We start from the raw sequence: 11,762 nt of genomic DNA, 5'->3' as shown, positions 1-11,762 counted from the left end.
TATCGTACATCTATACTATAATCATGTTATCCAATGAAATGTTTTTTGTTTTTCCTTTTTCTTTTGTTTGTCTTTTATAACAGGGCCAATAGTAAAAGAATCAGCTCCAATCCCACCTGAAAGGCAGCGTGGCACTGCTCTTCAGAGTCCAAAAAAGAGGACCTCCAAACTCTTGCCCTCTTTAAAAATACCTGCATTCAAAAAGACAAAAGGTAGTGAATAAGCTACAGTCTGTGTATGAATTTCCAATCTGAAATGGCCTGAAGTCCTATAAGCCTGGTTGTGTATGTTTATTCTATTCCTTCATTTCCAGATCTTCCAGCCCGTCCCAACAAGGCTGAAGTTTTCCAGTTAGATGGAGGTGGAGTCCTGCTGGTTTGGAGACCGGTCCAGTCTAGTGACCCCGTCACCTACTGTGTGCAGTACTGTACAGACGGTGAGTTCACAGATATGATACATCAGCGCTGAAGTTCAATTGGTAGTTTGTGTTAAAAGGAACCCTAATGAACCTGATTAGTTGTTAATGTTAGACAAATTTGATAATTCCCATAAATTAAATATAAATTGTAGTGTATCAGTGATGCTTGAATCTACTGCAAGAGTAAAACCTGTGCGTTGTGTGCCTCCTCAGGTGGGGAATGGACAGTCCTGTCAGAGGAGGTGACAGATAGCTGCTATGTGGTGAAGGACTTACCCAAAGGAGCTTCTTATGTGTTCAGGACGGGCTGCATCACCAAGACAGGAGCAGGACCTTTCAGTGAAGCTTCATCACCTGTTGTCATGGCTACTCATCCTGAAGGCAAGAAAAACACTCTCAAACATGTGTGATCTTATTTACTCTAACATTTAAAAAAAAAATTTAATCTGACATATGGTTTTGTAGATGTGGCAGGAATTTGTCTCACTAATTTGTAGCTACTTAATGGAGGGTTACAGTGTTTTCCGTCCATATTTACTCTGTTGTACAGAGACTCACATTCCTCTCATCCAGACTGAGTCACTGGGGTCAAAGGTCACCAGGTCAGAACAACAGACAGCACACAAGAACTACAGTTTCCTCTCAGAGATCAACAGGTGGGATTTTTAAGCAAAAGCTGTAATCTGTAACTTCTTTTTCATTAGTAATAATATGTTTTTTTATTGTAGATTTTACTTTTGTTTGTTTGCCCTTGATGATGTTTTTAATGTCTCTATTTGGTACATAATACAGCCTTTCTCTGTCCCCTTTTTTGTTTTTAACCCTCTTAGGGGGCGTTTCAGTGTAGTAACCCTGTGCAGGGATGTTGAGACCAGCCAAGTGTTTGCTGCCAAAATCACCCCTTACCAGGCAGAGCAGAGACAGCTGGTGCTGAGGGAATATCAGCTGCTGAGGAGGCTTCATCACCCTCAGCTGGTACAGCTGCATGCTGCCTACATCACCACCCGCTACATGGTGTTAGTGGAGGAGCTCTGTCCCGGCAAGGAGTTGCTCTACAGTCTGGCAATGAGGTAAAGAAAAGCTTGAGAAACAAAAAGTTTGTTTATGGCTTTATTCACAGAGAGACAATATACATAATTAAAGGATTATTGTTTTATGCATGTGTTTATTCTTTTTTGCCTCATTACTGGATGTCAGTGTGAATAGGTAGATTTGTCTGCCTGTCATACACTTAGCTGGCCATCTTACCATAAAATCTGACAATATATCAATGGTTTTAGGGAGATGATTTCCTAATGATTGGTCTAATGCCAACATCAGGTCATCAAGGGACTTTGCTCATTATAGCGGAGAGTGTCTGTATTACTTCTTTTTTCAACTCCTTCATTTGTTTTTAAAGGGTCTGCAAGAGAACAACCCAGGAAGTGATCGCGATACAATAACAAAATAAGATTCTAGTTAGTCTAAGAAGACAGGAAAAGAAAACAAAAATAGCAACACAATGTCAAATTAGAAATGCTGCTCTAATCGGGCCCTCTTTCAAACTATACATCATGCTGGTGTAACCCTGGATGATTTAATGTCATCTAATTGACTATTTTAATGGAATTTAAATATCTTATTTGAGTGATTTTGAGATAATCTGCACAATCAAGGTGAAACTGAACACTGATTGCAGATGACTGTGATGAGCCAAATGAACTCTTATTGTAACAAATCAATTTGTTTTTTAAATGTATTATCTATTTGTGTCAGACCTGTGTCAGACCTGTGTTTATGGCACTACATACTGTAGTTAAAAGAAAGTTTCCTTTTTTGCGCCCTCTCAGAGAACTGTACGCAGAGACTCATGTTGCAGAGCTGCTGGTTCAGATCCTGAGCGCGGTCGACTACCTTCACAGCCGGCGAATCATCCACCTGGACCTGAAGTCTGACAACATGCTGGTGGATGATTGTAACCACCTGAAGATAGTTGACTTGGGCTCTGCTCAGACCTTCACACCCGGTCAGCCTCTCAACATCGAGCATATCCAGGGCCTGTCGGAGAACAAAGGTACTGATGAATTTCTTGTCTAATTTCAAATGGAAAACTAAATGATTTTCATGCTTGCGTTGCTGTAGATTCTTCTAATGTACTAAACCTGTGACTGTCATGGCCTTCAACAGACTGCCGCAGCAAAGGTACACATTCTTACAGGGAGGACGGATTGATGGATGGAAATAATTCAGCCTAACTCCATCCACCTCTGCTGATCCTTGCTACCATAGCCTAACAAACCCAAGTCCATTTTCTTGTCATTTTTTCAATCTGTGTCCTTTAATCATTATTATTATAATAATTTCCCTAATTTCATACAAGTAAGCATGTGAGTGAAAGCGGCACTGGCAGTAACAGCACAACTCGTTATGAACCATGTCCTGTGTCTGTCTTTTATTATCAGTTTATATTGTCCTTCCTAAAGCTCCGGAAATCCTGGAAGGTCAGGGTGTCGGGCCTGAAACTGATGTTTGGGCTATTGGAGTCCTGTCGTTCATCATGTAAGTATTCAACCGTATTTGTTGGCTTAAAATCATATTATCTTAAGTTTTAAAAAATGATGTATTTATACATGTGGCTAGATATCACATTTTCTAAAGGATAGCAGGTATCACTGGATGTTAAATAAACAATTCTAAAAATCAAATCATCCCATCTTCTTTCTTTAGATAGGCTTGGGTTTTTATTATGTAAACTTTGATGATGTAGGCTGATTAGTTCAGTTCACGCAAGTAGTAGAAGTCTGAATGTGACTTCTGTAAGTCTGAGACACTGAACAATGAACTACTTAAGTAATATATTCTATTATTCTGTATTTTTGTTCAATGTATGTATTTTTTTTTCACTAGGTTGAGTGCCGACAGTCCGTTTCACTCAGAACTCAGCTGGGAGCAAGACAGAAACATCAAGAAAGGGAAGATCCACTTTGGATGCTGTTACCCTGGTCTGTCAGAGGGAGCCTTAAACTTCATGAAGAGCAGCTTGAATAACAAATCCTGGTGAGCGTCTCCTTTATCTAGATATAAAGAACATGCGAGCTGTATCTAAGTTATCATTCTTCTTACCTGAACCCATCTGAAGATTATTTGTGTGAAAAGTATAAGTGAATTAACATAAATGTGTGTATTCTAATATGATGATAAACTTTGTAGGGGGCGACCCACTGCAGCCGAGTGTCTCCAGAACCCATGGCTGCGTGCCCATCGCATCCCACACAAAGGGGTGCGACACTCCAAAGTGTGTTTCTCCACAGACAAGCTTAAAGATTACCTTAAGCAGAAGGAGGAGAAACGAGACCAGGTCCGCACCAAGCTTCAGGGTCCCTTCTTCCAGTAAGGCAACACTGTAGGGGTTTCCTTTTCTTTCTCCAGCTATTCGTCCTTGAAACATGCAGCCTTGTAACCAGCACATTTCATTTCACATGAATTGTTTCTTGTGTGGCTCTTTTCTTGCTTGCTGGATTCTAAAATCATTTTGGCATCCTCTGATTTTGAAAATGTGATGCGTCTTAATTTTCACGAGTTTCATAGTGTACTTACCCATTAGCTTGCATATGTAAGGGTGCTGCGTTTTTTTCGTGCTTTGGTTTATGTGGAAATCAAGGAGAAAGTTTAATCAAAGCAACGAGTGCACACAGGTGGACGAGTTGTACAATTTTGATTTTATGACACAAGAAACTGCTGCTTTGCTCCTGAGTGTTGGACGCAGGTTCACAGATGTTTGACCTTAAAGTGCAAAATGTGCTGTTGTTCTTTGTTCGCAAAGCAGATATTTCTCTTGAGTGCTGTATTTTATTTAAGAATGTACACACCATGCCTTAATGTTACAATGTTTGAATGGGAAATCGATTACATTTTGAGGTTTTATTGAGTGCTTCTAAGTTTCACAATACTTAAATACTGGGTCATCCACCTGAATGAGTTAAGGAATGAAAGATTAATTAAATCGTGCAAAAGTGGTCAGCCATTGTCCTCACATTCTTTATTCAGTGTCATTTGTATACAAACACACAAACATACATGCAACTGTTGTTAATGCATTACATGCAGCGATTTTATACACAGACTTGCTTCATGTAACCTTGAGATAATATCCAGCATGAGAATGATAATTTAAATAGCATAATATTAGTTATCAATATAAATCACCAACATTTTCAATACTACGATTAACTATGACAGAATTTATTTGTTCTCTATTAGAATTCAACGAAACGATTACTTTCCGAACAATTTCAAGAAAGTACTTTGCAGTGTATGTGCGTACTACAGGTAGGTACTGACTGGTGGGACTGGTGTTTACTCCACAGTTGCAGACAAGCCAGCGCCAAACTTTGGGTTACAAAGACCAAATGTAGCACTGGATTTGGCAGTTGTACCAGTTGTTTGAGCCCGTCGGCAGAAATGTATGGGTTAGGGTTTTACACTTAGATAACAACCATTCCTTTTTCTAAATCTAACACACAAACCCTCAACTTTCAGTCAAGAACAAAAATCTTTCAATTCAGGGTTTTTCATCTGAGCACCACTGAGCATGAAACTGACCTGAACACAGAGAGTAAAAGAAAAACTTTTCTCCAGATGAGTTTATTTCAGGTGTGTTCTCAGTCAGTGAAGATGGAGGCCAGAGTCACACACGTTTGTTCTTCTGTCCGGCAGCAGAAAGACTGACTGGGTTACTGTTCCCCTCTTAGGATTTGGCCTCCTGAACTTTTTGGATTTCCTGTGTAAAGAGACACGAAGTGTGCTTTTACATTTTATGCATTAAACAAGTGGTTTTGTTCAGAGTATCATGAGTGGAAAGGGTTCTGTGCAACAGCAAGCAGACGATAGTATCAAAGTATATTGAATGGTTTTACTCACTTCACTGAGGACATCTTTCAGCTCCTCGTAGGCCCTCTCTAAATCATCATTGATGATAACGACATCAAACACTCCGGGCTCCTTACCTAGAAAAAAAAGACTTGAATCAGCTTCAATGCTTGTCTTCATGTCAGCACCATGTCCAAAGAGAACTGCCGAGGAACTTACTGAGCTCCATGTCGATGCGTGCTGCCTCCAGGCGTTTCTGTAAACTCTCCTCTGTTTCTGTCTGCCTGTCCCTCAGACGTTTCTCCTGAGACAGACAATGGAAATCCATTTATTTTAATATGGCATTAAAAGAAAAACCTCAAATACATTTTATAAATTAGCATATTTGTTACTCTTTAACAGCCTACTTTGCACAAGAAAGAACAGACCTTAATTACTACAATAAAGTGCATTGAAATAATAATAATAATAATATAGTGCATTAGTGCGATAAATAAAGTTGCTGTTTACCAGGATCTCCATGGAGGGAGGCTGGATGGAGATGTAGATGGGGTTCAGGTCAGTTTCTTTAATTCTCTTCACCCCCTGGATGTCCACATCTAAGATGCAGATCAGGTTCTTGGCCTGCACATCTTCTATGGCAGCTTTACTAGAGTATCAATGCATCGTTACATTATAAAAATATATGAAACCAGAGGCTTTTAAACAGCCAGAACGATATTTCAGAATGTGCACTTTAGGCTTGTCAATGTTCAAGTGGGTATTGTGAGTGTAATCGTGTAATTTTGTGCCTCTCGCACTACGGTAGTGACTTAGGTAAGAGGATCGCTGCATTGATCCAAGCTGCTTACACTCAGTGCTGCAGTGAGTGTGTTATCTTCAGAATAAGAGGAAGAGATTAAACTTGACACAAGAGGTGCTGAGCTGCAGTGCTGCTCTTTTTTGACGTAATGGGGTTAAAGCTCCATCTGTGGCCAGACTATTGTATATCCTGTTGATCCCTGTTGCTAAACCTGAGGGCATTCTCCTATAGAAGGCAACAGTCTTCATTTCTGTTGAATTAAGTTTAGTGAATACCAGTTTTAATGTTAACAGTTTATTGCATTTGTACTAATATTAGCTCAGCCTCTCTTTTATTCTGTGTGTAGAGAAGCTTCTAAAACAGCATTTACACTAAAACAAAATACTGAAATTATACAGATGATGTTTTTCTGACAGGTGAGCTGTGCATTCCCATTAAAATGGTTATTGAAATGGGGATGCTGTTGGTCTTAAAAATGAACAATTCTTAAAAAGAAAAGCAATTGAACAATCATGTAAATAGTGTTGTTAAATCTAAATAAAAAAAATGTTAAATGAGCAACTAAGCATCTAAATCAAAGACTTTCTCTAAGTTTGCTTTTGATTATGTGGTGAAAAATGTTATAATTCATGCAGAGACGCAAATATTTACCTTGTTCCATATATGTTGCCTGAAAACTCTGCATTTTCAATGAAGTCTCCTTTGTCAATTCCCTCCTGGATGGCCTCTCTGGTTGTGAAGTGGTAGTCTGTAAGATGCAACGTTAATTAACATTAATTAATCTCGATCTGTCATGAAAACATACACAGTGGAAAGAAATTAATTACGACGTGATGCAAATGAAATGAACAGTTTGGTGAAAGATGACCCTGGACATCACAGTAGTCGCAGGCAAAATTAAAGAAAATCTATAAATCTATCTAATTATTACATGTGATTTCCTGGATAATGACATATTTTTCTCTGCTGATAGTATGCGTTCAAGTGTTTGACGTTCTCCTTCGAGCTAAATTTGTGGCTGTGTGTTGAAATTGTAAACCACAGATATGTATATCATTCTTTAAGCGAAAAACCATGCTAGAAACAAGACGAGAAATATGTTTTTTGTCAGAAACATTCTAAAGATGCCATTAGTATCACTGTTACAGAGCACATTATATTATCCATACTGGATCCAAAGGCCTAAATCTTCACAAAATCAAAACCTCTATGGATCTAAAACAGCAGTTTCAGAAACAAACATGTTACGACTACCACCACCACTAATGGGGACTGTAATAGCACACAATCATTAGCACGAAAAACGCTGGATAGAAAAGGAAGGAGCTGTGCTGTAAACACAAAGATAGAAGGCCTGAAAACAATTATTTTTTAACAGCACTGAGGAAAACTGCAGGACACGGAATATTTCTATGTAAGATCAAAACCTCATTTTGGCCCAAAGTGAGCAAAATCCACCGTTTTCATGTTTTATATGAATAAAAATCAGTGTTCAGTATTTTCAGTAAAATAAAACATGAACAGCATGTGGGCCACTTACAAAAGAAGTGCTGTCAGAGTATTTTACACATTGACACAGTTTTAACACATTAAAGGGAAGTGACAGCAGTGTTTGAAAAGCTCAGATGGATTCTGTACAAAAATATTCACTCTATGGATCTTTCATCTGCGATGCTAATGGTTGGTTTCAAATCAACACCTTATCAGCCAGAGTGGGAAATCAGACGGTGTTTTTGGACATAAAACCTCACGGGACAGGAAAAGGGAATCACTACAGAGGCATCACAGGGGGCTATTTTCAAAAGCTTTTTACTCCAAAGTGTGGACTGTCTGATCCTGATTCCTTAGATCGTTGAACGTTTTGCTTTTTCTCTATTTGTTTGTCTCATGAATCCAATGACAATGTGCCAGGATGATGAAAGTAACCCCCATCCCTCTGCCTGAAAAACTGATCAGGAATCACACTGAGGTCACCTTTATCTGCTGTTTGTGATTCGTTTGCACACGAAAATGGGGTTTCTAAGTCTTCTGAGGAAAAGACGTCTGCTACGGGCAGTAAAGTAGCCCCCAGAAGCATGGGGAGCTTGTTCAGCCCTATGGAGAAAACAAAAAAGGCAAGAGAGCTATACAAGGGGACAAAACCATTTGTGCAGTTCACTTGGGAGTAAGAAGTGTTGGGGATATTATTTTAGACCGGGCAAGTGGGGCAGGCTGGGAAATGTGGTACAGAAACAAAAAATGAAAAGGTGTAAAATACATATACTTTACTCTACAACTTCAAATCCAAGTCCATGGTGCAACCATGCTGAATCACAGAGCATGACGGTCCTACTACACTGTGAGGGTGCTTAAACTATCCAACACCCACTTGTGTAGATACTAAAAAGTGCCACCAATAAGTTTGAGCCAGAGCTGCTGTACCTTTGCCATCTTCCTCTCCTGGCCGAGGGTTTCTTGTTGTGTCTGTGAAGAGATGATTTTAAAGCTCATTTAAAAACCAGAAATAAGGTAATGAATCATGTCTCTTTTGATAGATATTAAACTGAAATGTTGAGTTGCTGCAAAAACCTCAGTCTCAGCTTTAAATGATTTAATGATGTAGCAACAACAATAATCTGTTGGTCAGTGCAGAATCAGACCACTAAGCTGAGACACTCCAGCCTCACTTCCTCCTCAGGGGGGGAGGGGGGTGTTTGGAAGCCAATAACCAGTTGCCACACAAACTTACGTGACACGCTGAATCCGAAGACGTCCTCGTGATCGTTCATCAGCCTCTTCATCAGGGTGCTCTTCCCTGCTCCGGAGGGGCCGCTCAGCACCACAGGCCTCGGTCCTGACATTGTTCTGAGACAGACAGGGGGAAGACAGAGTGTTTGAAGGACTGAATGTGCTCAGGTTTGTGTCACAAGCCGATCCTGTCAGATCTCTTGTGCCAGCATTGAAAGTGTGATAACCACGTCTGGAATAGGATACAGGGAATCATAGTATGAATCATTTTAATCAGAATCAAAGATTTTTTGACCTTTCGAATACGTTTACATTACTACTGCAGTGCTGGTAAAGCCCAGCGACTATCCTGTTAACTGTCTAATGTCAGGTAAGGCTAATCCTTTGATCCAAGCTTCTTTTAACCACTACACTGTCAGGACACAGCCAACCCGCACATGCAGTAGAAGGTTAAAAACCACCTTTGCTCTTATGCTATTGTGGTTTTAATCTCCACTAATCATTAATTGACAGAAAATTATCATTCCTATTTCCTTAATTAAAATATTGAAACACGTCCATGTCCTAATTGCTGACTCGTTAGACAGCCAAAGGGCCTGAGGTTAATGTTAAGAATGCCTGTTAATGAAGTCATGGCAGGTCAGTCAGTAGGATTAATTGGATCTGGGCCAGGTGGCACAAAGGGTTCAGGACAGGTGAGCCGTTTAGAGAATGATGTTTCAGGGACATTTTTGAATCCACTCAATTAAAATCCCCATTAATATAATTACTTAATAATACAGTCAAAGTTTGTAACAGTCAAGCATCTCTCCCTTCATTACTCCAGTGTTACAAATTATTCACTGACCTCACCTGCAATTTTAAATGAGAAAAGTTATAGAGATCAGTAAGAAACTATTACATTTTGCCTCCTTATTAACAGGTAACAAGATAATTGGTATTACACAAAGGAAAAAAAAACTAAAACTAGGCTATTCACCATTCAGCCAGAGTGCAGAGTATATTGAAATATCTAAGCAGCAAACAAATACTGTACAAACACATGTGCAATATAACAGGCTGTAGTACAGTGAAATATGATTATACTGCACCTTTCCCTTTAACTTTAGTTGAGGTTTGAACTCAAATTCACATTAACCACTTTAATAACTGATGATGTGTTTATTGTTTGTCTGCTTTGTTTAATGTTTTAGGATTATGTGGTTAAATGATGTAATTCAATGAAAAAATAGATAATTTCCAGGTTTTAGCAAGTCAAAAGTTGCACCTTACCTTCTCTCACAGCGCCTGAACACAGTCTGTGTCGTAGAGCCGTTCAGTAGCAGATGTGTCTTCAGCCAGGCCTCTTAATGGGCTGTGTGCAGTGAGTGTGTCTGTGTGTGTGTGTTTGTGTGTGTGTGTGCGTGTGTGTGTGTGTTTGTCAGACTGCTTCACTGAAGCAGCTCACTGTCAATCCGAATTACCACCACCTCCCGTCAGCTGGATGACCAATCACACGTTCATGCTGGCTTGTTTTTATCCACACTGACCACACAGGTCACAAGACCTGCGTGGTCAAAGGAGGTTTTCATAAACAAATGATCATGTCACTGTTAAAATCCAGTACAATGTACGGCAGCAGAAGCTTTGTGTACACGTTTGTGATGTTTATGCTGCTGTGAATCCAGAAACTTGTTGCTTAAGCATCAGATTTTGGATTTTGCCTTTAAAAGGAAAAGACAATAAAACGATAAAGTGACGGATTTTGAGATTTTTAAATGATTGATTTTTTTATGGTTTAGTTGGAAGAAGAGCTTTTTTACTTTATTTATCCAGGATAGTTTCACTTAGAGCGTCACTCTTCTTCAGGAATATCCTGTTCACATGTGCATATGCTCTGCTCTCTAGCCTTTCCCTCCACAATTGGTATTCTTTTAAGAAAAGTGGAAAATAAATCAGCCAACAGTTCCTTACTGACTGCTGTTTGACTCCAGATTAAATTATGCAGCTATTATCTGTAATGGATGCTATGCGGTGTGATTGAACCTTGTCGAGTGTGGACGGACCTGAGTGGGCCTCTGTCCTCCATACAGTAAAAGCTCAGAATAGCAGGGTTTAGTGGTTTAGTGTCCCTCGACTCCAGATGAGCTGCGATGGGCTCTGCCTGGCTAATCCTGCACCGACCCACTTCTTAAAGGGCGTATACAGCACATAGTCACAACAGGTCTAGACGACGGGAGATGCTGTTGTCCATTCACGCCTAAAGTCCACACATTCAACAAGTGAATATTCACCAATTTATTGGACACACGTTTTATTGTAGTAACACTGATAAAATTAGATTTAATGATCCTATACAAAGAAACACATCATTGACAAAGACAAATGGAGCCTGAATGTGATGAGATTACTGTAAATGTTTCCAACCTACAAGAGCTAAACAAATAATAAATGATCCAAGCAAAGACAAACTCTGTACAGTAAATACAGTCGGGTTGTTCTGCTAGTCAATGTCATATACACACACCAATCCAAACGTACACAAAACTATGTACATGTGCTTTGCATGAGATTCAACTAATTTTTTCACTCAGAAAACAGAAAAAAGAATTACAAAATCGATAAATATTGTCCCAAAGTGTTTTTGTTTTTCAGTGCCTGAGCCTCTCAGTTGGGTTTTAGATGAATCTTTTGATCTGGTTGGTGTTGCAGCAGGAACATATTGGATATTGTACAGTTATGTAACTGAAGGTCAAAAGTCACACTTGCTGTTCTTCAACTTGCCAGGGGTTAGTGGGTGTTAGGAGTACACTGACGAACAGGTAGGGCCAGGAAGGTGTGAGTAGGAGGAGGAAGAAGAGGAGGAGGAGGAGGAGGAGGAAAAGGAAGAGGAGGGTGGGAGTCTATGACAGGCCAGCTGCCCACAAGTCCACCCCTGATTGGTTTAAAACAGAAGAAGCCCCTCCCCTCAGTCTGTGAGTGGCAGCT

The 11,762-nt window shown here is 39.7% G+C and overlaps 2 protein-coding genes across 2 annotated transcripts in view; one reads left to right on the top strand and one right to left on the bottom strand.

Moving 5' to 3' along the window:
- obscna (obscurin, cytoskeletal calmodulin and titin-interacting RhoGEF a) overlaps positions 1–4,400 on the top strand; it is a 40,147-nt gene extending 35,747 nt beyond the window's left edge. The window contains 10 exon segments of the mRNA XM_070832194.1: positions 84–212; positions 314–436; positions 632–799; positions 969–1,074; positions 1,249–1,488; positions 2,248–2,471; positions 2,585–2,599; positions 2,860–2,956; positions 3,305–3,454; positions 3,608–4,400. Coding sequence (XP_070688295.1) covers positions 84–212; positions 314–436; positions 632–799; positions 969–1,074; positions 1,249–1,488; positions 2,248–2,471; positions 2,585–2,599; positions 2,860–2,956; positions 3,305–3,454; positions 3,608–3,791 — 1,436 coding nt within the window. The 3' untranslated portion in view covers positions 3,792–4,400.
- A 744-nt stretch (positions 4,401–5,144) lies between these two features.
- guk1b (guanylate kinase 1b) lies at positions 5,145–8,908 on the bottom strand. Its single transcript, XM_070831868.1, has 8 exons — positions 8,797–8,908; positions 8,490–8,531; positions 8,043–8,162; positions 6,720–6,816; positions 5,777–5,915; positions 5,486–5,570; positions 5,318–5,403; positions 5,145–5,177 (listed from the first exon to the last, which is right to left on the bottom strand). Exons 1-8 carry the CDS (start codon positions 8,906–8,908, stop codon positions 5,145–5,147), a joined length of 714 nt encoding a protein of 237 aa, XP_070687969.1.
- Between the last annotated feature and the right edge of the window lie 2,854 nt (positions 8,909–11,762).

This window comes from Pempheris klunzingeri, chromosome 6 (assembly GCF_042242105.1).
Source record: "Pempheris klunzingeri isolate RE-2024b chromosome 6, fPemKlu1.hap1, whole genome shotgun sequence".
Lineage (NCBI taxonomy): Eukaryota > Metazoa > Chordata > Actinopteri > Acropomatiformes > Pempheridae > Pempheris > Pempheris klunzingeri.
Note: the sequence above shows the minus strand (reverse complement) of the source record. Positions and strands in the feature narration are given on the sequence as shown.

Excerpts from the sequence above, each read along its gene's own strand:
- guk1b (XM_070831868.1), bottom strand. The coding sequence starts at position 8,908 with ATGTCAGGACCGAGGCCTGTGGTGCTGAGCGGCCCCTCCGGAGCAGGG. Across the intron at positions 8,532-8,796 it reads CTTCGGATTCAGCGTGTCAC|ACACAACAAGAAACCCTCGG; the intron begins GTAAGTTTGTGT and ends ATCTCTTCACAG. Across the intron at positions 6,817-8,042 it reads ATCACAAACAGCAGATAAAG|ACTACCACTTCACAACCAGA; the intron begins GTGACCTCAGTG and ends TGCATCTTACAG.